Source organism: Uranotaenia lowii, chromosome 2 (assembly GCF_029784155.1).
Source record: "Uranotaenia lowii strain MFRU-FL chromosome 2, ASM2978415v1, whole genome shotgun sequence".
NCBI classification, from domain to species: domain Eukaryota; kingdom Metazoa; phylum Arthropoda; class Insecta; order Diptera; family Culicidae; genus Uranotaenia; species Uranotaenia lowii.
Window position 1 is genome coordinate 7,253,258 of NC_073692.1, and position 26,899 is coordinate 7,280,156.

At 34.6% G+C, this 26,899-nt stretch overlaps 1 protein-coding gene across 10 annotated transcripts in view; it reads right to left on the reverse strand.

Moving 5' to 3' along the window:
- The window catches only part of LOC129749972 (cadherin-related tumor suppressor), a 339,347-nt gene that overhangs the window by 39,408 nt on the left and 273,040 nt on the right, over positions 1–26,899 (reverse strand). For all 10 annotated transcript variants that reach the window (XM_055745134.1, XM_055745129.1, XM_055745132.1 and 7 more), the window contains one exon: positions 17,995–18,508. In XM_055745134.1, coding sequence (XP_055601109.1) covers positions 17,995–18,508 — 514 coding nt within the window. The remainder of the gene's footprint in view (positions 1–17,994; positions 18,509–26,899) is intronic.

The following is a 26,899-nucleotide window of genomic DNA, read 5'->3' on the forward strand; positions in this document are numbered from 1 at the left end:
AAAAACATTGTTTTCGATGAAAAATCAAATGAAAACGTTTCACCAATTACAGTAGCTTTGGGTTGTGTTCGAATTAAATTTTACTTCTCATCTGTCAAAAATGTTTTTAAAGAAAAAGCATAAGTGTGCTGTATAAGTTTAGGGGTAAAAAATACCAAAAAAATTCTACTAGCCGAAATGAAGGATGAAATTTTGAACTAAATAAATGCGTGATGCAAAAAAAATCATATTCGAGCAGATGGAAACGAGATTTAAAAGGTGAATCTTTAATTATTTAAAATTACTGTATTTATCTAAAAACTAGAATTTTGCGCCAATGAATCTATGGTAGTAAACAATCTTTTAGAATTCTCTTTGTCTGAAACTTACAAACTGTGAAATGAGAACTAAAATGGCAAAAATAGTCAATGGACCTTTTATCTTCGGATTTAGCTAGATTTTTGCCTAAGGTCAAGGCACCCTGAATTGAGGATCAAGTCTCCTTTAGTAAAGAATCATGCATCTTGCAACTTTAAAAATATCACCATTTTTTTAGTCTCACAAAAAAAATTCTAGTTCATCTACGAGTTCATGTATCGTTATGAATTTGGGAGCATATAAACTTGAAATTACACGCTGCCAGAAAATACAAAAGACGACGAGCTGTAAAATTTTATGCTAAGAAAAGGGGATCAAGTTTCCTAATTCTCCCCTACAGTTAATGATAAATTAAGTTTTCATCTGTATGCTGATGCTTCAAAACCAATAAAAAGAAAAAAATGTAAAATTAGGCTTCAAAAAATGTATTTTTTTCATTTGGTTCTTTCCACTTGTTCCTCCAGAGGCTGCTATTTTAAAATTCTCTTCTGGACCAAATAATATCCGTGTGCTAGGTTACAAGACTCAATTATAGCTTTAGCACGATTTTATAAATATTTTATTCAAAAATACATATAATAGGTTTTAGCGCAATTAACTATAGAGCCGCAGCTTTACATCAAAAGCAGGTTGCCGACCTATGGTCTATAGCAGGGGTGAACAACCTTTTGAACCAACAGGCCAATTTAATTTTGAAATTTTGTCGGCGGGCCGCACTTAACTTTCTGTGATTTTAATTCTGTGATTTTTTTTCCCACAATTAAAACTTGTCCTCAAAGCCTTGATATTTTCTCTACAACCGGTTAATAACCCTGTTTTTAAATTGAAGTTCTGTTTCGGATCATTTCATTGATATGTTGATAAAAATTGTCGAAATCACAGAAAAATGTTCAATTTCACATATTCTTAAGCAACTAAATTCTTGATTCTGGAATTTTTATCCAAGTTTTTATAATTTTTAATATTATTAAGATATCATTGGGATAGGATTTCAAAAGCTTTACTATTACTTTAATAATGTGGAATGAGTTAATTATAAGTCAAATAACTGAATTTATCGATGTTTGCTATAAATTTTCTTTCTGAAAAAAAGCATCAGAGATAATCGCATAAACCTTTTGGATCGAATCACATAATTTCAAATATCTTTTGTTTTCATCAAGAACTAATAAATTTTGTCGATAACTTTGATGCCGGCTGATTCATGTTGATAAAAAAATCTAAAATCGTTCACTCAGCCTTTATTATTAAACTTTCGTAATTTTCGTCAATATTCATAAATAAAAAATATTTCACAAGGTTTTGGTTTATTTTTTTTCTTCAGTATTTGAATGCTAACAAAACAAGCCTTTAAGCCGAATTGGATAAAATAATTTAAAAAAATCCGCTGAGCACATTTTTTATCATACAACTATTTTAGCTTGAAACAAAAATAATGACTTCAGTAATGGACTTCGCAATTTCTTTGATCATGTGTAGCTTCCGATTTTTGGCTGTTCTTCCGATTGACTTTGATGGATTTTGATTTTCAAAGTGGTAAATAATTTGGAAAAATGTATGCTGAATAAAAAAAACTTCAATATTACGTTATGCCAATAAATAATATTGCATTTATGCATTGAACATCTATATATATAAAAATGAATTTCTGTCTGTCTGTCTGTCTGTCTGTCTGTCTGTCTGTCTGTCTGTCTGTCTGTTCCCTATAGACGCGGAAACTACTGAACCGATTTGCGTGAAACTTGGCAGGTGGGGGTATTGGAGGCAGGGGAAGGTTCCTATTGTGGTTTGAGACCCCTCCCTCTCTCATGAAGGGGGGGAGGGGCCTCCCAAACAAAAGACAATTTTTTGCATAACTCGAGGACCCATCAAGCAAAATGTATCATATTTGGCATGGGGTGGTATTTGGGAACGAGGAATATTTCTATGAATATTTGGTACCCCTCCCTCCTTTAAGTGGCGTGATAGGAAGGGGGGAGGGGGGCTACCTTACAATTTTTCATATAACTCGAGAACTAATCAAGATATTGGATCCATATTTGGCATGTGAAGGTATTTGGATACGAAAAATATTTCAATGATTATTTGAGACCCCTCCCTCTTTCCAGTTAAAAGGGGTAGGGGCCTCTTTCATATTTTTAATATAGTTCAAAAACTAATAAAGCAATTTGAACCAAATTTCGCATGGGAGGGTATTTGGATTCGAAAAATATTTCTATGATAATTTAAGACCCCTCCTTCTTTCCAGTAGGGAGATATAAAGGGGGAGGGGCCTCTTTTATAGTTTTGAACATAACTAAGAGAGTAATTAAGCAAATGGAACCAAACTTGGCATGGGCGGGTATTTGGGAACGTGACATGTTCTAATGATTGTTTGAGACCCCATCCTTCTTACAGCGGGGAGGAAGGAAAGAGGGAGGGGAGTTTCATACAATTTTTACTGCATAACTCAAGAACTAAAATAGCAAATGGAACCAAATTTGGCATGGAACGATATTTGGGTACGAGAAATGCTTCTATGAATATTTGGTATCCCTCACTCTTTCGAAGAGGTGGATGAAAAGGGGGAGGCGAGGTCTCCCTCACAATTTTCAGTATAACTGGAGAGCTGATCAAGCAAATTGAACCATATTTGACATGTGAGTGTATTTGGATACGAGAAATGTTTCTATTATAAATTGAAGCCGTACCTTTTAAGCGGTAAGATATAAAGGAAGAATGGGGGGTTTCCATTTTTTTCCATAACTCGAGAATTAATCGAGCAAATGAAACCAAATTTGGCATCAAAAAGTATTTATGATTATTAAGTTATCACACCTCTATTGAAAAAAGAGAACGGAAAGGGGGGTGATACTCCCTTTCAAGTTTATACAAAACTCAAAAATTTACTACGTAAATAAAACCAAATTTGGCATGGCATGGAATATAGGAAGGGAAGAGGGAAGCTTACATTTAACTTTTATTTTACAAAATCCGAGAAATGGACAATACTTAACATGGAAAATCATTTTGGTATGACTCTATGATTATTTGACACATCATCCTCCTTTCAGTTCATCAGTTTGAAGGTTTATGGGAGGAGGGAGGCCAATACAATTTTGTTAGCATATGTTCTCAATTTATGCTTACGAAGCCAACAAATGGAAACATATATGGCATGGAAAGGTACTTGGTTACGAGATTCGTTTCTACGGTTGTTATAGACCCTTATGCTTTACAGTGTAGAGAGGGAAAGAAAGAAAGGGGCTCCATACAATTTTTGTTGTAAAGCTTAAATACTTATCAACCAATGGAACTATATTTGATATAAGAGGATTTTTGGGAACGAAAAAAATATTTATTAAAGATTACAATCTCCATTCAGCAGGGGGTGAAGGGAAGGACAGGGGGGGTTCTCTAATCAGTTTTTTAGCATAAATCCAGAACACAAGCAAAAACAACCATACTTTATAAGTAAGATGATTTACGAACGATTAATTTGGGACCCTTCTTTTTTAGGGCGAAACTTAAGGAAACAGATGATTTAAAATAATACCAAAAACAATAAAAATTTGAATGATTTCTGAAAATATCATTTGATTCTGAAAGGTGTAGCAAAGCACACCGGGTCAGCTAGTCTATATATATAAAAATGAATTTCTGTCTGTCTGTCTGTCTGTCTGTCTGTCTGTCTGTCTGTCTGTTCCCTATAGACTCGGAAACTACTGAAGCGATTTGAGTGAAACTTGGCAGGGTGGGGTATTGGAGGCAGGGGAAGGTTCCTATTATGGTTTAAGACCCCTCCCTCTCTCATGCAGGGGGGGAGGGGCCTCCCGAATAAAAGACAATTTTTTGCATAACTCGAAAACCAATCAAGCAAATGGTATCAAATTTGGCATGGGGTGGTATTTGGGAACGAGGAATATTTCCACGAATGTAAGGTACCCCTCCCTCCTCTCAGTGGGGTGATATAAAGGGGGATGGGGCCTACCTTACAATTTTTCAAATAACGAGAGAAATAATCAAGCTAATGGAACCAAATTTGGCATGGAAGGGGAATGGAATACGAGAAATGGTTCTATGATTAATTCAGACCCCTCCCTCCTTCCAGTGAAGATACATGAAGAAGGGGGGGGGGGCTAAACCCTTTTTTACTGCATAACTTGAAAACTATTCGAGCAAATGAATCCAAATTTGACTTGGAAGGGATTTTGGAACGATAAATAGTTCTATGGATATTTGGTACCCCTCCCCCCATCCATTGAGAAGATAGAAAGTGGGAAGGAGGCTTCGTTACAATTTTCAGAATTACTGGAAAACTAATCAAGCAAATTAAACCAAATTTGGCATTGGAAGGTATTTGATTACAATGAATTTTTCTATGATATTTTGAGAACCTTCAGTTCTTCCAGTTGGAAAATCTTAAGGGAGGAGGGTGCTTCCTTACAATTTTTTACGCCACTCGGGAACTTACCCAGCAAATAGAACGAAATTTGGCTTGGGAGGATATTTGAACACAAGGAATGTTTTTGTGAATATTTGGTACTACTGCCTCCTTCCAGTGTGGTGATAGGAAGGAGAGAGGGTGGCTCCTTTACAATTTTTCGCATAATTCGAGAACTAATAGAGCTAATGGAAATAATTTTGGCATAGGTGAGCATTTGGATACGTAAAATAGTTATTTGCTTATTTCAGACATCTTTCTCTTGCAATTGGGGATACAGTTAGGAAAGACCCCAAGTAACACAGATTATGCCAACTAGCATTAGGAAGTTTTATTATGGTTTAATTATGGCATTTTTTTGTGCAGCTCGTTTTATGGCGGTTTTATTATGGTCATGCAGAATGCTTATAATTTTTTTTCGACCATATGTTTTCAGATGGTTTTGAAAACGCTAATAAAAGTTTTATTAAACATGCTGTTTTAGTTATTTTGAAAGAGTTGTGAATGCTTTTTTTAAACTATAATAAAACACAAACCTAGAAGTTTGCTCCAAGCATTCTTTTGCATGTTCTATAATAGCACTCAGTGCATGATTATTAAACCGCCATAAAACTTAGTGACAGTTCTCGATCAAGATGTCAAAACAGAACACGCTCAGATTAGATAGCACATATTTGAATTGGAACTCCCATTTTAACACATTTTTGGTAAGTTATGCGTGTTGGTTTTGAGTTAAAATTTAAAAAATACATCTTTGAACACTTGAAATCACCGAAAGTGGTATGAATATCTTTACAATATGAGTATTGAGTGAAAGGACCCAAATAGTAGGAAAAAAATTGTTGCTTGACGCCATCATTAATTCAAGATGGCGGCTTCCGCTTTTATTTTCAAAGCTGTAAATTACTGAAAATATCGTGAAACCTTCACAATATGGTTATTAGGTAAAAGTAATAAACGAGTAGAAGTCAAATTTCGTTGTCCGTCGCCATCTTAAATCCAAGATGGCGGCTACCACTCAACTTGAAAATACTGTAAATGACTGAAAATCGCATAAAACCTATATTATAGGGGTATAAGTTGAAAGAAATCAACCGGTAGAAGTTGAATTTCGCTATCTGACGCCATCTTGAAATCCAAGATGGCGGCTTCCGCTAAACTTTAAAATGTAGTAAATGACTTAAAATGACATGAAACCCAGGTGGTAGTGGGTGGAAGGGCTTAACGAGTAGAAGTCGAATATTGCTATCTTACGCCATCTTGAAATCCAAGATGGCAGCTTTCTATAAACTTTAAAAATGCTCTAAATCATTGAATATCGCATGAAACCTCCAAAATATGGGTGTTTGTCAATTGGGATAAGGTATAAAAAGTTTATTTTTGCATTCTGACGCTATCTTGAAATCCAAGATGGTGGCTTCAGCTGAACTTAAAAATACTGTAAATGAATGAAAATAGCATGAAATTCCCAATTTTATTGTATTGGGTGCTAAGGCTAAATGATAGAAGTCAAATATCTTTTTTCTTTTTGACAACATTCGATTTTGGCAACATCGAATTTGGCACATGTGCCTAAATCAGACGGTTTACAGAAACAACATAACCTTATAGTTTTCGCTAGAATTAGACCAATACAATTTAAACATAATAGCATGATAGGAATAAAAGAATTACATAAATGGCAAAAAAACAAATACTATAAACAAAACAAGAAAAGTGCTAAATGCATTAGAAACATAATGAAAAAAATAATAAAAGTGATTTAAAATGATCTAAATTGTCTTAAAATAGTAGTTTTAATGTAGTATTACGTGAAAAAAGTTGTGTTCAAGCGATTTTCATTGATTAACCGTATTTTAAATTCAGTGGAAGCTGCCATCTTGGATTTCAAGATGGCGTCGAAAAGAAAAAAAATCGACTTCTAGTTTAGCCCTTTCACCCAATACCCGTATAGTGGTGGTTTAATGCGACTTTTTGTCAGCATTAAGCATTAAAAGTTGAGCGGATGCCGCCATCTTGGATTTCAAGATGGCGTCTGATAGCGAAATTCAACTTCTACTCGTTTAGCCCTTTCACCCGATGCCCATTTTGTTGGAGTTTCATGCGATTTCAAGTCATTTACTCCATTTTAAAGTTCAGCGGAAGCCGCCATCTTGGATTTCAAGATGGCGTCAGACAACGAAATTTGACTTCAACTCATGATTTATTCCACGGGTCATTCAAAACCAATCCCTTTTCATTCAAAAAGTCTGTCCTCATTTACTGTACTAATGATTAACAACTCAGAAATGAGGAACTCAACCTTAGCGTGTAATTGGTTGGCTTGCAAGAGAAACGTCAAATCGTAGCTTTTTTTGGGGTCATCATTAAACCATAATAAAACTATGAATTGACTCACGCCATGTTGGTTGCAAAATCGAAGGGCACAAAATGACGCCATGTTGATGGATTCACAATGCAAGCATTTGAAAATATTTTTTCAGGCCTTTTTCCATCAATTCCATCATGATTGACCATCAGATTTGACGAGGCGCATTTATTTTAAGATACTATTTCATAAACATTTTACCTAAAATCTTGACTGGCAGTAGAAAAGAAGCTCAATATATGGTTAAAACATTGGTTTTTTTAGCTATTAATTTTACCAGATCATATCTGAATAATGCAATCATCATTCATCAACCATTATGGTTGCTGGAAAAAATAAAAATAAAACTCCGAGAACTGACAGAACCGAAAAAAACAAAAATTTCTAACATGTTTAATAATAGCTTTTTAAAAGCTTTGGTGACCAACATTGATGACCAACAATGAAACGTCTTGATGACGTTTCTAGGGTAGGGCCAAATAGCCTGATTTTGGCTTTATTAGAGTCCAGGTGATGTTACAGAATGCGCTTTAGCTTTTTATGAAGATTGATGCGATAGTCCAAACGAAACTTTGCTGACCATAATAAAGCTAAAATTGTTACTTGGGACGGGAGCTCACATACGATTGTTTTGCATAAACCAAGAACTTTTCTTACAAATGGAACGATCCACTCCTTCCAGGTAGGGGATAGGTAGGAAAATGGGCTTTGATACAAATTTTATAGCATAACTCGACAACTAATGAAGCAAATATACCAATTTTCGCATGAGAGAGTATCCGAGCACAAGAAATGTTTTTTTCCTGTGGTTTAGCAACCTTTCCCTCCATTCAGTGGAACGATAAAAAGTGGGAAGAGGGTCTCTCATACACTTTTTTTTAATAATTCGAAAACTTATCGAAAAAATGGAATCAAATTTGTATGTTTGGAGCATATTTGTGTACGGGAAATGTTTCTTCGATGGGTTGAGACACCCTTCTCTTGCCAAAGGGGAGATATAAAGTGGGGAGAGGGTCACCCATTTTTTGAATAACTCGAGAACTTATCGAAAATGGAGCCGTATATGACATGGGATTGTATTTGTATACAAGAAGTATTTTTCGGATGATATAAGACTTCCCTCCCTTTCATTGGGGATTAAGGAATAGGAACGAATAGGTAAAATAAGTGTCCCGTGACGATAATTCGTTACAAAAAATGTTTCTTTGATAGTTTGAAACCCTCTGCATTATAAAGGGACAACGAAGATTTCATATACAAAAAAATATTTTGACATAAGCTATAAACTTATAAAGCAAAGAAATCCAGAGTCATGAAAAGGATTAAAACACGGATTAAAAAAAAAATTAATAAAGATTTCAAAATAAAAAAACTGCATTTTCTTTTAGTAAAAACATTTCAACAATTTTGAAATTGAATTTTAAAATTTTGTGCAAATAAATGAAAAGTTAATAACTAAGTACCGAAAACTTCAATAACTTCTGGAAGGTGTAGCAAAGCACACCGGGTCATTTAGTAACATAATAAATGCTTGAAATGTCAGAAAAAAGTTAACAATCTGACTGATTGTGAGGCAAATGCAGATAAGTGGATATTTGATCAAGTCATATAAATTTTCCCAACAATCCTTTGTAGAAAAAAGTAAAGGCATCTTTTTATGAAAAAAGCTTCGCGGGCCGCACAAAAGGGTCTCGCGGGTTGCTCACCTCTGGTCTAGAGCAAGGGTAAGCAACCTTTTGAAGCATTTGAATTTAAAATCTTTCTGGCGGGCGGCACTCAAAATAAATTTTATTAATAGTTAGCAGAGTTTTACGTCATTTTTTCATAACATCACATTTTTGACAAAACATATCTGCAAAAGGGAAAATTAAACGAATTTATGTATTTAAGAAAAATAAAAATTCAACACCGTTTTTTTAAAGAAGATGTATGCAGTATAATATCAGCCGAAACTTAATTGGTATCTACATCACTGAATCTTCATCATTTTTTAATATTTAATTTTTTTTTAATCGAATTGAACTATATCACGAATGATCATTCTTACAAACAGAAACATCGTTTGTTTCCTCCTTTATTAGAGAAGTGGTTCGTCAAAAAGTTTGAACAGTTTTTTTGAAAAAACAAACACTTTTTAGCTCGAACTGATAGTACTCACTTCATCACTTCAATTTAAAAGTCGCATGAAGCTAAATCACAGCGAAAATTCAAAATGAGAACAACATATTTTTAGGCAACCACAATCTTCTCATCTTTGGAAGTTGAATCGTATTTGAAATTAAAAATCTTTTTTTCTGTGCGCGTTGTTTTACAATTAAAATTTTGTTCTCGAAGACCAGATTTATTCTACAAACAGCGAAAAAATTTGTATTTTAATTTGAAGTAGCGTGAAAGATCACTCTTTTGCTACATGTTGAGCAATTTTCACAATCACAATCACACAAAAATTCATACTTTTAAAGATTTTTAAGCAAGGTGGGTAAAAATCAATGATTAAAAAAAAAAATTAAAAAATCAGATTTATGTAAAGCCACCCTATTTTTGTCAACTCTTTTAAAGTTACAGCTTACAATCTTGTTGCTATGAAAATGAGGATTGCATATTTGCCAAGCTTTATTAAAAAAAAAACGAAAACATTTCAATTGTTTGTGGATTTATTCTTATTTTTCCAGTATTGAGTGCTATCAGCATAAGCTGTTTTCCGAATTTAATTAAATAAAGAAATATTGAAAAAAAAAATTTGGAGAGTACATGCATCATAAAATTTAATCTTTGCTTGAGATGAAAAAAATATGATCTCACTATCGGACTTCGGATCATCTGTAGCCTTGCGATTTTGTTTGCACTCCCGATCCGTTTTAATATATTATGTTTTGTCAATGAATCACATCTATGCCTTCAATCAATGCATAAATTCTAGAAAAAATTAACAATCTGAATGATTTTGGGATGGATGCGATGGAAACAAGTGAAGTGCATATTTGATCAAGTTACTGACATTTTTTTTTATTGGTATAGACCAGTATTTAAAGATGAATTTCAATGTATTGTAAAAAAAAATGTATAATAAATTCAATTAGCGGTCCGCACAAACAAGACTCGAGGGCCGCGATTTGTTCATCCCTGGCCTAGAGTGATTTAGGACTAAATTCCGCCGGAGGCGAGCCAATTTTCTGACATGTTTGTTTAGACTTATTTTGGACACCTTTTAGGATCAAGAAATTTCCGGTAATCACAGTAAATTCATTTTTTGATATGAAAATTTTACTTGGAAAAAAAACCTACAAGGGGGGAGGCGTGTTTAAAACGTCTATCGTTCCCCTGTTTGCACCACCTTGGTATACACATATTAACAAGAACCATAATGATTATTTTTTGAGTTTTGCTAAAATAAATGGTCCCTAAGGTTTTCTTCAGAAATATTTTTGGATGCTGCCTCACTTCGCTGTTTACCATTATGCATTTATTCCTTTTTTTTATCAATTTTTCAAGTTTTTAAACCCCATAGAAACACCATCAAACTTCAAAAACTACTAACGATGTAAGTAGGTATTTCAATTTCAAAGTTTCATTGAAATGAAGATTCCAGTTGAAATGGTAACGATTGTGAACTCATTTCCATCATATCGAGAAAGTGGTACTAAATTTTAATACTTATCGGTAGTTTCTCTGAACTGATATAGTACGCTTATCATGTTTTCAATCTGCCAAAATTTCACATTACTCTAGTTTATATTTTAGATTCTATTTCGGATGCAACTCAACTTGCATCCTACCATCAACATTTGGAAACTGCTCCACAGATCTCTGAACCACCAACAGAAGTCTGCAAAGTCTTACATTACGTTTCCGATAGCTCTGATCGGACAGCCAATTGGCCCGGCCCAAATCGAGAAGGAAGGAAGGAAATTGGATACGATGACATCGCCATTGTATGTAATTTGGATGTCGAACCTGTCAAAGACTGCCCCTGACGAATGTATACGCGCGAATGAACAACTGGATGCTGGTTGTTTGGTCGATTCGATCGTCTCCGTCATCGTCGTCGTCGTTGAGTCGTTTGAGCTGATCTTGCTGCTCTGCCATTGTTGATAGCCGGGGCTGCTGCCGGTCCTGTTTTACTCAATCACTTCCACCTTACACCAGGCGGCACCAAACCTGGAATCGAGTGGAGTGGTCTCTCCAGCTTTCCAAAAGCTGTGCAAGGTGTAGTAACAAAACGGCAGCCTGATTTAATCTGCAACACCATATCAATAAAGTTGACATCTGATCAACGCTGTTGTTGTCAACCTGGTGATGGTAGGTGTAATATTTAATACGGTAGAAGATTTATTTGTAATCCACTAGCAGAGATTTATTTCCTTCTTTCAGCAAATGGTACGGACGAAGAGTTCGAACTAGGGTATTTTGTAATTTGAATGTCACATAGACTTAAAATATGAGTTCTACAATCTTTTTTTTTTTTTAAAAGATATATACATAGGTGAAAATTTCAATTTTATATTTTGTCAAAAATTTCTTCCAACAGGTAATGTTTTCAAGCAACTTTTTAACTTGCAGCTTTGATCAACGGAACGAACAAAAAACCGGTTTCAATTCATTTCATTCTTGCAGTTCGGTGTTGTGTGTTTTTTTGTTCGTTGCTCTCCCGTTTTCGTTCTAAGACCAAACGGGCTGAGGCTGAGTTAGTTCAGTTCCATTCCTGAGGCGTCATCATCATTCAAAGCACAATTCTCGAGTGTTCGAGGAGCCGACCTGGCCCTGCCAGAACCGGGCAAGTAGGTAGGTACTTGCCGTTGGTACAGACAGACGGCCGGAGTGAATTAGAAGAGCCCCCTGGAACTAATCAACTTTCCTTTCTCGATTAGGCAGTTGAGGCCGAAGGAATGCAATGAATGTAACTGAAGTGAGCACTTGAAGAAGCTAGTAGGAATTTGCTTTCACGGTTCGAAACGAACGAAGTGGTGGAAGAAATGAACCGAGTGTTGAATACACCGCCATGACCAGCCAGTGCCCTACAAGTGTAGTGGCTCTAGCCTCAATTAGGATGATTCAGTGATTTTTTTCGCCACCCCTTTCTCAAACCTCTAAACCACGCAAAGTTCGAGGTACCCACTTTTCTAGGTTCCCGACGGATGACACGGCAGGAGACGCAAAAGGTAAAGCAACACTCATTGAAGAGGACTCCTGAAGAAAAGTGCATCCAATCAGTTCGAGAGCGCGCCAAACGGATCCTCGTTTTCTGGTTTTGTTTTTGTTTCTACCTCATCTCATCTGCCACCTACTCAGCCAGCCGACTGGACCAGACCAGAGCAAAGCACAAAACACATGCACTACTGGCTGGTGCAAGATGTCCGGAGTCACCAGTTTCGGAAAGAACATGTTCCTGATCCCCGGGTCCCGAAAAAGCACGTGTTGACGACGACAAGGGGGTAGCCGAAGTGAAAAGTCATTACTATTAACCGTGTATTAATTAAACATCATTTAGGTAGCCGGGGTTTTTCATTCGGGGCCTCGCACAAAGTAGCATTTAGCAATCTGCTTGAATTAGAGAACCGCAAGAAACGTTGGAGAAGTAATGCTGAGCGGGTGGCTTAAGTGGCAGGCCAATTGGTAAGATTAGTCATTCTGTTTGAGGGAGAAGCTGCTGTTTGATTGTCTTCATTATTTTTTGCATTTGGTTAGTGGATTTCTCGTGATTTTGAAGATTATTTTAAAAATTTAAACTTTGTTTCCTAGTTGTTATTTGACACTTATTTGAGTAACAAAATTTTAATTCCGAATTCAGGTTCATAACTGAAAATCAGTTTCGAAATTCAATTTAAAGTTTAATCTCCTTAGAAGCGAAAGATGTTTTGATAGAGTTATGAAAGCTCTGTTTAAACTATAGTAAAACACAAACTTAGAAGTTTGCTCCAAGCATTCTTTTGTATATTCTATAAAAGCACTCAGTGATTGATTATTAAACCACCATAAAACTTAGTGACAGTTCTCGATCAAGATGTCAAAACAGGACACGCTCAGGTTAGATAGCACATATTTGAATTTAAATTCCCATTTTTACACATTTTTGATGAGTTATGTGTGTTGGTTTTGAGTTAAATTAAAAATTTATATATAAAAATCTTTGAAAACTTCAAACTACCGGATGTGGTATGAATATCCCTACAATATGATAATGAGTGAAAGGGTCCAGATAATAGGAAAAAAAATTGTTGCTTGACGCCATCATTAATCCAAGATGGCGGCTTCCGCTATTCTTTTCAAAGCTGTAAATTACTGAAAATAGCATGAAACCTTCACAATACGGTTATTAGGTGAAAGCGATAAACGAGCATAAGTCGAATTTCGTTGTCCGTCGCTATCTTAAATTCCAATATGGCGGCTACCACTCAACTTGAAAATACTTTAAAATTGCATAAAACCCTTACAATATGGTATTAGTTGAAAGAGATCAACCAGTAGAAGTCGAATAACGTTATCTGACGCCATCTTAAAATCCAAGATGGCGGCTTCCGCTAAACTTTAAAATGTTGAAAATTACTTAACCCTTCGTTTCATAAAGTAACAAATTTGTGTATTGCATTAATATTGTGCAATTAATGTATGGAAAAAGTGAAAAATCGTAATTTATTTTAATTTTTTTTCTTAATGTACACATCATTTCCGACTGTTTAAAACGATTTTTGAGGAAAAATAAAAATTCATGAAATGAAAGGTTAAAATGGCATGAAACCCCAGCAATATTGGAATTGGGTGAAAAGGCTAAAAGAGTAGAAGTCGAATTTCACTATCTGACGCCATCTAGAAATCCAAGATGGCGGCTTCCGCTGAACTTTGAAATACTGTTATTCACTGGAAATAAAATGAAACCTTCACAATATGAATATTGAGAGAAATAACTAAACTAATAGAAGTCAAATTTCGCTTTCCAACGCCATAAAGAAATCCAAGATGGCGGATTATGCTGAACTTTCAAATGCTGTGAAAGACTAAAAATCGCATGAAATTCCCACAATAGTCCTATTTGCGCTAGTAGTATTCGTGTCATAATTCAGGAAGTTTTGCAAATACTTTTCAATTTTGGGAACATTAACCTAAAAAAAGATCGTGTTCGTTGACTGGCTGCCACGTTTTGAAATTTGTACCGAGAGTTTTTGAGGTTAATTGTCCCGACTCATCTGTACACGTTCATCAAGTGAGCGTAAGAAATGTCAAAAACAACTCTATAGGACTTTTGCTACACATACATACAAGAGGTCTGTTGGGCACACATTAGAGATTTTTGTTCACAATTCCACTGAAGTTCAACTGAAATGTTGATTTTTTCTTAAATCTATGCGATTGGTGTCTAAGAAACAGTCAGTTAGTTTCTCATCATCTTCTTCAAATAGAACTATTCTTTTGATTTTTCATTGATTGTCAGTGAGGAGTCGAGCAGAATAAAGGTTTAAAAAAATCAAATGTTCCCTCAGGGCACTTGAAATGAACCTTGTGGATAGTTAGTGCCCATGTTGCGAAATTTGGCAACAAAAAATTCAAAATATTTGTAAAATTTCCCTTGATAACAGTCAAATTTATATCAAAATCTTCATTTTTACAGGATACCCAACTTGACAGCTAGAAATAAATTTACACAACACTGGCTTATTAAAAATTATCCGTGATTTGAAAATTTTAACAAGATTTGGTCAAAACATTTTCCTTTTGATCCGCATTCATTTTACAAGCAGCTCTCACGTTTGTTCGCCCAACGGCTCTCTAACACACATGTACTGAGCAAAAGCCCTATATATTGGATAGAGGGCTAAACTAAAAGACAAATTTCGCTATCAGACGCCATCTTGAAATCCGGCTTTCGCTGAACTTTAAATTTTGTTAATGACAAAAAACCGCATTAAACCGTAACTATATGGGCTCTGTGTGAATAGGCTAAGCTAGAAGAAGTTGAATTTTTTCCTTTCCGACGTCATCTTAAATCCAAGATGGCGGCTTCCGATGAGTACAAAAAAAAATTAATCAATGGAAATCGCTAGAAACTCCCACAATAAGGATATTAGTTGAAAGGGATCAACTAGTAGGAGACAAATTTCGCTATCTGACGCCATCTTGAAATCAAAGATGGTGGCTTCCACTAAACATTAAAATAGTTTTAATCACTTTAATTCGAATTTCTCTATCAGAGTCCATCTTAAAATCCAAGATGGTGACTTTCGTTGAACCTTAAAATGCTGTAAATAACTAAAAATCGCATGAAACCCCCACAATATGGGTATTGGATGAGAGGCCTGAACTGAAAGAAGTCGAATAAGACGCCATTCTGTAATCGTAGATGGTAGCTTCAACTGAACTTTAAAAATTTGTTAATCACTGAAATTCGCATAAAACGCCCACAATAGAGGTATTGAGTGAAAGGGCTAAACGAATAGAAGTCGAATTTTGCAATCAAACGCCATCTTGAAATAACATTTTTGGTTGAGAACTAATTTAGTGATGAAACGAACGTTATTGATAATTTTTAAAGATAGACATATCTTTCTAGGACATGTGAAGCATAGAGAACAGACGTAAAATCTTCCAAAAAGTGTGTAAAAATTTAAAAGCTATTATCAGAAAAATACTTTAACATCGACTGGAAACAGTGCCATCTGGTGCGCCATTCAAAAGTTAAAAATCAACCTTGAAAGTGCTTAGTTTTCGAAACGGCGTAATCGTATTTGAGCTCATGAATAAATTGGCCAATATCAGAGTAAAAAGAACGGCTTCAATTTATTGCTTGATAAGTGAAATTGGAGTTACTTAACTTGGCAAAATTTTACTATTTTATTCTAGCACTACTACCGCAGAAAATAACTGACATATTTTGGATTAAACTTCCGCACTTCTTGAACGGTTATCGAAATCACATGAAGCATCGGCTATGTCCAGTCAAATAAGGACATTCTTGACGATCATTCTCACCCAGCAGTAATGATTTTAGGCATCTCAGAGCGGGTTTCATTCACGTATCACATTTGCATCCCATAGTTCGAAATTTAGTAGTTCTTGCAAGTTTGAAAGCAATAGCGGATAAATTTTAGGATATATTTTTTATGCAATATGAGGAATGTGTTACGAAACTCTATCAGCGAATATCTTGCAACATGCCAAGTAGCTCATACGACCTACTCAAAACTAACTTAAATTTTGTTTTTTTTGTTAGTTTTGTTTTGACAGTTCTCTTTAGTGTGTTTGGAGACATTTGGTGTCCCAGCCAAAAAAACAAAAATTGGTTCAAAAAGAGCGTTGGAATTTTTACACAAGTTTCGTGGGCAAGCTTATACGTCTGTTCTCTGTGATGTGAAGGTTGAACTATGAGGAAAATCGTTTGCACTTGCCCTGGTGTACCTTACATATATTTGTAAATGGTTCTTGAAATGTTATCTGGAATCTTTTAATTTGGAAAACAATTCGGTATTTGTTAAGTGTTTAACCTACACAATAATTCAAATTTCAAAATTTTAAATTTTGATGTTTTAGATTTTTTTGAATATTTTAATGGTTTTAAAATGTTCAAAATTGATGTACAAGTATGATCATTTGACTAGTTCTATTAGAATAAAAAAAATATCATCAGGGTCCATTAACAACTGTGCAAATTTTAGTTGTCTTGAAATTTAACATGGACATTAATAACAAATGATAATTTGTTTATGAAAAAGTTACTGTTTGTTGACAAAAACAGTGCAATCTTTACATCAATTTCTTCACGCTGCATCGTTGTCTGAAGAATTTCATTACAAATTCGCAGAAAATTTTAAGCATCTAAAAGGTTTAAAAGAAAGATGTTAACTTGAAAGCTTAATTAAAAGATATCAATTCAAACTGCACCCCTGGAAAGTCTGTATTTGTTTGAACAGAATTTTGAGAAAATTTTCTTCACAGAATCAGTGTCACAAATCACAAAGTTTTGTAAATATTCACAGATTCAACCGTTTTTTTTAATTTTCGTACGAATTTCCAAAATTGTCATTATTTCACTTACAGGTTCAAAAAAAAAAAAGAAAAAAATGAGAGTGTCATCATTTTAAGGATTTAAGCCGGTAAAAATGAGTTTCAATTAATTCGAATTACAATTCTCCTTAATTGATCACAATTCAGTTTTTAACTGTTTGATCTTATTCCAATTTTAAAAGGTGCGCTTGGAAGCTAACTCATAAAAAACATTGAGTCGAATTAATTCATAGAAGGAATCTGGAATGCGTGGTCCCGGAGGAAGCCACACACTGGGTACATACGAGCGGCCCACATCTTCACAACCGTATCGACAACTTGTGTTCATTTGCACATCACGACAAAGGGGGGAATGGCAGTCAGGCTATGGGCGATGGTGGCGTAAAATGGGAACAATCGACCGATCGTGCCGAGGCCGTCGATCTTCCCCATTCAAGTGTATCACTGGAAGGCCAAATGTGTTTACGTTCATTAGCGGCGGTTTGTTTTTGCTTTAGGTTTTTCCTGTCCGTCCCGGCCAACCCATCCCTGGAACCATCTATCCTCGGACCATGATAGGGGCCAGAGAAGGACAGAACATACGTTCGGTGCCCACTTTGCGCACCACAACATAACGCTACCGGCTAAATGCGCCCCCCACCAGCTGCCTTCTCGTGTTTTGTCCCCACAAACGAAGGACCAACTCCAAGTCGTCGTATCCACAATTTTGCCGCCAGAATATGCAAAAAAAATTATCCCAATGAGCGCACTTATTTTGGCACGAATAAGTAGCAAAATTATCCCAGGCCAGAAGGAAGCGCTCACGAAAGTTTAAAAGTCGTTGTAAGAGAAGAGTTGTGCAGCAATTACTTACCGGTGTCCATGGCCACTAGTGTCAGGATGTATTCGGCCTGCATTTCGCGGTCAAGTGCCCGTAGCAGCGAGATTTCTCCGGTTGATGCGTTGATTTTGAAATAGTCCGTATCGCCTTCCTTGAGGAAGTAGCGTACCTGGGAGTTGAAGGGTGGCGTATCGGCATCGTAGGCCTTCACGGTAATAACGTAGCCGCCATTCGGGGGTATCACATTCTCCATGACGTAGGCCAGGTAAGGCGAATCGAGAAAGGTCGGCGGATTGTCGTTGATATCCGTGATGGTGATAGAAAGTTTGGCCGTATCGAAGCGAACCTCGCCGTTCTCGGTATCGCTGGCCGAATCTTCCGCCCGGACCGTGACGGTGTAGTGCGATTTTCGTTCGTAGTTGAGGTTTTTGGCCACCCGCACTACGCCACTGTCCTCGCTGATGGTGAAGTCGCGGTTGTCATCGCCGGCCGCTATCGAAAAACGCACCCGCCCGTTGGAACCCTCGTCGATGTCCGTCGCTGAAACCTGTGAATGGAAAGGAAAATCAGAATTTTAACGGACTATTTGATTCGGAAATATAAAATTGGAAGTATTAATAAAATAATTGATGGATTGACGTTGGCTACAAGTTCCAAATCAACATTATGATTTGGATTTTTAAACTTATGTCTAAATCTGAAGGCAACTGAAGAATTGAGGTTTTGAGTATCAATTGATTTTTTATAATTTGTGACTTTTTAAAAAAAATCCTCTTTGTTTACAATGTTGACATTGTTATAGGGAAAAGTTTCTAAAACATTATTCATATCAATTGAATTTTGAATTAGAATTGAATTGAAACAAAAAGAGAATGTTAAATGATTTCAGCTTCAAATATATATCTGATATTTTTCCAAAAGCAACAATGCTATACTGTGTAAGTTCAAGAGGAGGGTTTAGATCTTCATATGGAGGAAAAAATTAGATTGAATTTTAAAAATTAAACATCAAAAGTGGGTTCTTCATCTAGACCCAAAGTCCCCGGATCTAGCGTCTTACATCTCAATAACTACACCCACAGAAGAGATTGCAAAATTTCACTTTATTTTAAAATTTTGCTGATCGTTGACATTTTAACTTCTATGGGGTCGGTCATTCATCATTCAAAATTTCAATACCAATTGCAGAAAACTGTGAGCCGAAATTGCGCTGAAATGTGCATTGTACCAAAGATGATATGATAGAGCTACGTCACTTGTATATAAATTATAAACTCTTGCACACGGCAAAGTGATGCAGGACAACTACATACAAACATTCAAGCGAAACAAGAAAAACATTTTATGGGATTTTCATCCTATTGGATAATTCATCTCAGATACAAGAAAATAAAATAAAAATGCCGTCGATAAGAATCGAACTCACAACAATTTTCTTCCTTCATCTTGCCCGACAGCTCCAGTGGACCACCTGAGCCAGTAAAATTTTTTTGTTTTGTTTTCATACAACCTGCTTACATACACACGCAAAACCGGGCAGCTTGGCCGAAGATTGATTACCGGAGTGGTTTGAAACAAAGAAATATTTTTTTCTCTGTAATTTTTCTAATGCCGCCTTAAGGCCCATTTATAATTCTAGTGAAAATGAAGGTGGAAAATCTTATTTCATCAATAACTCGACAACGCGACTAAACAAATTTTTGTAACATGGTGGAATCGATGGGTATTGTTTGAAAGATGAAAATCCAACTGATATTGTTGTTTAAACACTCCTTGAACTGTTTTTATTCCAATTCCCTCACCATGATAAAAATTCCGTGGTGAAAACCGGTGAAATCGGAATAGAAACAGTTTTTGAAGGTTTTAAACAACAAGACCAGTTGGACTTTTATCCACACACATTAGTTGTGTCGCGTTTTTGGTTGACTGACAAAATATGATTTTGCATTGGTCGGTTTTTAATTGGTTTTCTTCGTTCATACGCAATCCGGTTGCGCTGGGAAGTTAATGCGATCTCACATCGAATCATCGCCGCTAACGTTCACATCTTATGCCAATAACGTTGAAAAATTGAAAACTCATGAATGGAGTAAAGGCTGAATATTGGGTGCACTGATCTAACTTTTGCAAACTTCACATTATAAAATAACTGGAAATATTAGGATTTTATTCAAAACTAGCTGACCCGATGCGCTTTGCTACACCTTTCAAAGATAAATAAAATGGTCTAAAAATCGTTGAAGTTTGTGTGTGTAAGGTTTTTGAGCGGTCATTATGTTGATGCTTTAATCGAGGGGTCGTCTGTTTGTTTTTTACGGTAAATCTATCCAAGCTTTTAATGACAAACGAGTTTTATTCTATACCCGTCGTTTCGGTGTCGTATGACACCATCTTCAGGGATTCTAAAATGTGCAAATTGTGTTGTTTAATCATAGAAAATGTGTTATGTTTTGTGTTATATCGTTAGAACCCTGCACCTCTGTTTATATTGGACAAACCAAAAATAAACTAAACCAACGACTCTCAGGGCACAGAAGCAACATGAACATGCTAAAACAGAAGAAAGATAAAATCACAACAAAAATAAAAAAATATAAATGGGCAAAAATAAAAATAACAGAGAACACAACTGAAATTACTTCCACAACAGAAAAAATATTCAACGACTTGACACCAACAAAAAAGCTCAAAGAGAAAGATAAAGAGATCAAACAGGTCACCCATTCAATCTAAGTGATACAAGGGTGTTAGATTCAAGCCACAACAAACACACCTTGATTTTTTTTTGGAAATGTGTCATATATGTTAATACTACCCCTAACACTGTCAATCAGCAAACGGATACTAAAAACTAAAATTCCATATTTTCTTCAGTTCTTGATATTCTTATCAAACATAATTACAAGAAACCAAATGCGACATCTGTCAAAAATATTAAAAACTATAACACTCCGTGAGAAACCGAAGAAGATATATTTCACAGAGTTATGCCACCTAGAAAATACGGGTTTTCTCGATTTTTGGTAAGATTTTCAAATTTAAAAATTTTAAATACTAGATTCCTTTATTAGTTTGATGGATGATCTAAATAAAAATCTCCATTTGCAGTGAAACTCATTCATTAAGGGGGAAGAAGGGTCTAACGGGTATAAAAAAACACCATTTTCACGAATTCTTTTTAGATCTATCGTTCAAACAAATGTATTCAAATTTTTTGCATTATACAAAGCATTGTTAAAAGAACATTTAGTATTTTTTTTCGTAGAAAAATATTGAAAAATAAGCCGGTGACGGAGCACTTTCGAGGATGCCTTTTAGAAAACAGTGGACACTGTATCTCAGCACAGAATCATCTGAAGTCAAAAAATCAGAGCAAAATATTTTTAATAGATGTTTTTCTGGACCCCAACGATTTTATTTAACTTAAAAAATATTTATGAAATTTTTGTGGCTGTTTGAAGTAAAAACTACGATTTTTAACGAAAAAATTCGCCATTTTTGATCTGTAAAATCTCCCCAAAGTAAAAAAAAAGAAAATCGTTGGGGTTTGGTATTTTATATGTAGAAAATATGTTCCAAATGTGAAAAGAATCGGTGAAGTAGCTTTCAAATAACGATGTCCACGGACTTTAAAAATGTGCTTTCGAGAAAACCGCGTTTGAAGTTTCTGCTTAGATGAAAGAATAAAGGCCTATAAGAGGAGATAAAGGCCTATAATTTCTACGGTTTTGCTTCGATTGACTTGAAAATTTGACACAACATTTTTGAAATGATTTACTATAAGAAAATAAAAAAAAAATAAAAAATCGATTTTTTGAAAGTGTTAGACACTACTACCCCCTTAACGGAATCTTAAACAGTAGGGGAGAGTGGGGATACTTGATCCCCTTTTCTTATTTTCACCATATCTTTTTGGAGAAATTTAGCAACTCGCTGTCTTTGACATTTTCTGACAGCTTGTAACTTCAAGTTTCTATGCTCCAAAAATTAGAACGATACTTGAACCCGTTGATGAACTAGAAGCATTTTCGTGGGAGTAAAAAATTGCGATTTTTCTGAAGTTACGGGAGACTTGATCCCCTATTGAAGGAGACTTAATCTTTTATTCAGGAAGCCCTAATCCTTGTATAAAAATCAAACAAAACCCCAAGATAGATGTTAATTGACTATTTTGGTCATGTTTGTTCTCATTTCACAATTTATAGCAGACATAAGAAGAAAATTCTAGAACTTTGTCTCAACGCTAAAAACATTGCATACTTAAAGGCGCTATTTTTTATAATTAAGAGAAAATTAATTATTTTTGCTCTTTTCTTCAGACAATTGTTTGATAAATATTAGTTTTTGGATAAATATTAGTAGTTTCGTAATCAGCAATCATAACGATCAATTCAGAAGAAGAATATGCCGTTTGGAAGGGGGACCAATTGTACCCAACTCTAGGGGATCAATTGTACCCATAATCAACATTTTAGAAAACTTTTTTTGAAAAAAGGTGAGAGTTTTCCATGGCTTCAAAAATATGGCATTATGAAGTTCATTTTACGCTCGAACGATTGATACATTGGAACAAATATTTTTTTCATAATTTTCCCATGTAAGGAACATTTTAAAGTGATGAAAAAGATCTTCAAGTTACATTTTGTGAAATTATATTATCAATTACTCAAACAATTATTTTGTTAAAATTTTTAAACTACAAGCATTGTTATTTTTCTCATTTTGGTACATTTTTCTAGAACATTTGATCTTTGTAGGGCATTCCAGTTTCGAGATATAGCTAAGGAATCAAGTATCCCCAGGGATCAAGTATCCTCATTCTCCCCTACGCTTTTACAAAAGTAAGACACATCGACTCATTGTAAGTAGGGTTAGATTATTACGATATATCACAAAACATCACATTTTTTTTGTAATTAAACAACACAATCTATCTATACCTTTCAGAATCTCTGAAGATGGTGTCATACCATGTTATCATGATAAATTTTGTATGTGAAAAAATCTGATGAAAATTGCTTGAAAATGGTTTGAGTTTTATCATATTTTAGGTTAATTTTGTTTGAGAGCTCCCCCCTCCTTTCAGTCGGAGGAGTTTGATTCCACGATGATTATTCAATACAAAGTCAGCTTTTGCCTGAAATGCAGCAGCAGCATTTTTGCAATATTTTTCCTCTTTTCGACAGAAAACTGAATACTTTTTGAAAATAGTTGTAATCGTTTATGATAAAAACTCATGCCGGAACCAAACAAAATCTGTTTTCTTTTATAGATTTATGCATGCATTGTATGGAAATATCAAATTTTTGAATTTTTCCACCTCCCATAACTTTTTAAAGTTGTTTTTGCTGCCAATTTTAATTTTGTATGGAAATTTGTAAGGAAAAACAAATTTTTTCAATCAAAAATTGCCAGAGATGTACTGATAGTTCGAAAATAATATAACTTTGGATGATAAATATTTCTTGATTCATGAAGTACTCATGTGAACAAACCAGAGGCTTGTACTCCAGAAAAGATGTTCGATGTTATACAATTTTTTTTCCAAAATTGGTTTTTTATTTAACATTTTTGACTGCTTATTTGAAAACTATGTAACCGTAGGATGTGAAAAAAAAAATCTCGAATAACTGCTTTGCATTACCAGAGAATTTATTGATGCATATACTGCTCCTTCTTTCATAACAGTCCCATATGCAAAAACGAGCAAGCTAGAAAATCAGCCTTTTCTGTTTTGGAGTACATTTTTAAATTACGACCGCAGCTTTCAGCATAAACAAAAATCGTTTAATGGAATGTGTTGTAGATTGTCATAATAAATTGTAGAACCTGAAATTTTCTAAATTTGGCAACTGGTAAGGTCTGGAGCACAATTTTTGTTTGTTATGGGGCTGTTATGCGAGCATATTCGGATCCTTTTTCAATTCTACTCGCATAACGGTCCCATACAGAATATGGTTTGCTCACCAAGCTACCTACTAAGGCTTAAATTTGATCATTTCTGAACTTGTAAATGTAGTTCGTCAATTTCACATTGTAAGTTGAATCTTATCATAGTTTTTAGTTGTTTGTTTCTGATAGTTTTCCTCACAGGAAGACTTTATTTTAGCCTGCCTTCAAAAACTCTAGTTAAATTTATTGTGTAGTGTGCATAATTAGAAATCAAGTAAGTTGAATCATGTTTGAATGTCTTAAAGCAATAAATCAAAGATCATTTCACCGAAAGAAACATAGTAAGGTAACTACATCCGTGGTATTTCACATATGGGACTGTTATGCGGGTATATTTCATATGGGACAGTCACTAGTTGATATTTTTTTTCGTAATTTCTAGAATAAAGTCTCTTTTTTATTGTTTTATATTGAACTCTAATGTTCAAAACGACGAACTGTCAGGTTAGATGAAAAATGACAAAAATTCATATGGGACTGTTATGCGAGTAGGGGCAATATCATGATATTATAAGAAGCTCTCACAAACAAAGTCTGTCATTTTTTAATACTTTTCAATGGATTCAGATTTTTTTATTTTGAAACAGTTATAACTTTTTCCATGAAACTCTTAGCTGCTTATCATGCTAGCAAAAAATGAAGCTTAAGAATAGTCAAAATCAAAAATCAAAGACCAATGTAAATTCAAGCATATTTGAATTTTCTTGATGATTCAATGACTAAAATATCTCCTTCCATACATATTTCCATACAAAATTGAAATGTGTTGCGCTAACTCAGGAATCAACCAAATCATCTAAAATTTTACACTGATGCTTGGTGACCCAAAACGCATAGAAAAAACATATGGGAGCATGGGGAGTCATTTATTGCAGCGGTCTAATGAGGCATGCTTAGTTTAGTGAAACTTGTAAACCTGTCCAATGCAAATCTCTTTCAAAGACTTAATAATGATCATTCAAATGAAACAAAATTTGATATCTGCTCACTGGTTGGTGATTGAGTCACATCAATTTGACATTTAAGCTAGGCTTGCCAGATGATTTTCAAAAAAAGCGGGACATTTTGAGAGAAAAAAGTGGGACACAGTCAAAAAAAGCGGGACATTTTAAAAATTGTTTCAAATTGTCTTGAAATGTATGTAACATATCAATGTAAATATGTATTTTCTACTCTAAAAGTGCGGTGTTTTTTTACTTGTGTATGAATCGATAGTGGAGGCATATAGCAGATAGCATCTGCTTTCCGAGACAACGTCTTTGCTTTCAAATCCAGGCGTAAACATCGAACAAAGTCGAAGCTTTTCAATGTCCTTCCGTTGGTAAAAAAGTGCGAACTTAAAGACGTTAAACAACATTGATTGAAACAAGTATTCACTGATTTTGCATGAAATTTCCTCAAGTTTGAAATTTCTGATTTGTGAAGTGTTTTATTATATTCAGAGGCATCATTTTTTTCACTGTAAAAGTCACATAAGGTTCGTTTCAAGATTGAGAAGATTTCAAAATTATAAAAATCAAATGAACCATTCTACAGATTCCGTTTTAGTGCGAAATCAGTGTAGATATCATTTTTGAGTAATCTACCACTAGCATTGCCCAAAATTAGATCTTTTTTATATTTTTTCTAAAAACTGAAAAGCTATTAGTTTCACCGTGCAGCAAATTGTCATTTATGGAACAAGTTGCAAAAAGTGCTTTTTTACAGCACGAGTCGTAAATTTATCAAACGAGAGTTGCCGAATCGGATAATTACGTCGAGTGCTAGAAAATCGAGTTTTGCAACGAGTTGCATACAAAATCTTATGCAAATTCGCAAAGTTTCCTTGAAAATTCATTTATTAACCAACAAGAAGTACATCTCAACAAATAACAACATGTGGTCGACCATGCCAACAACTAAAAATTTATGATCAAGTAAGTCGTGGAGTGTGCTTGTCGACACTGAATTCAGTGCTGAAATGTAGCACTTTTCGATATTGATTCCAGTGTTCAATTTTCAACACTGAGTTGCATAAACGTTATTTTGAATAGAAAAAAATGCTTTTTAACATTGATTTATACATTGATTAACATTGATGATATACCCGTTTCAAAAATAGAAAAATAGTATGAGTCATATGGCGTGTCACAATGTGACACTATCACATACTCAAATGGAGGTTGACAAAGGAAAATGCATAACAAATGACATATTTTTAATTGAAAACCAGTTCTTCTTACAAATTTAAATTCAATGTTTTATTTGATAGATTGAAATCAATAGGAATTGCATAGAAAATTTTAAAAGATCATTTCCAAAGAAATAGGGAATCAAAGAAAAAGCAAACATCTTATTTGTGAGATGTGCAGTTTTGATAAATGAAAATAAATGCAAGGTAGGGAAACTTGTTTTTTTATTTAAAAATTTAGTTGAAAAAAGCGGGACATTTCGAGAAAAAAACGGGACGGCGGGACATTTTCTAAAAAAAGCGGGACGGATGGCAACCCTAATTTAAGCGCATTTTTTTTCTTTTTTTCTGTTTTCCAGTCCTGTGTTCAGGGAACAAATAAACAGACAGAAAAATATTTATATTTATAAATATAGATTTATGGTTGAAATGTCAAATAATAGGACAAACTTAAAAAAATATTCGTTGATATTTTGAAAAACTGATTGCAGAGTTTGCATTGTCTTTACTTAGTAATATTTCATTGAAATGATTATAAAATGGCATCAAAATGTATATTGGCTAACACATACTTACGGAGCGTTAAAATATTACGTAACGCCATTCTTGATCATTTTTATCCCTTCTTCCTTTTTCCTACGTAAATTTTCTTCTCAGATTTTATATCCAAATTCCTCATAGCTAAATATCGGATTGCGAATCTAAAGGCAGTTATTATAACGGTCTGTAATCATTCATTTCTAATTGCTGGCTATGACATTGTGTCAAGAAAAAAAAACAATTTGAGCTCTTTTTTCCAAGTGTTTAATTTCTTTA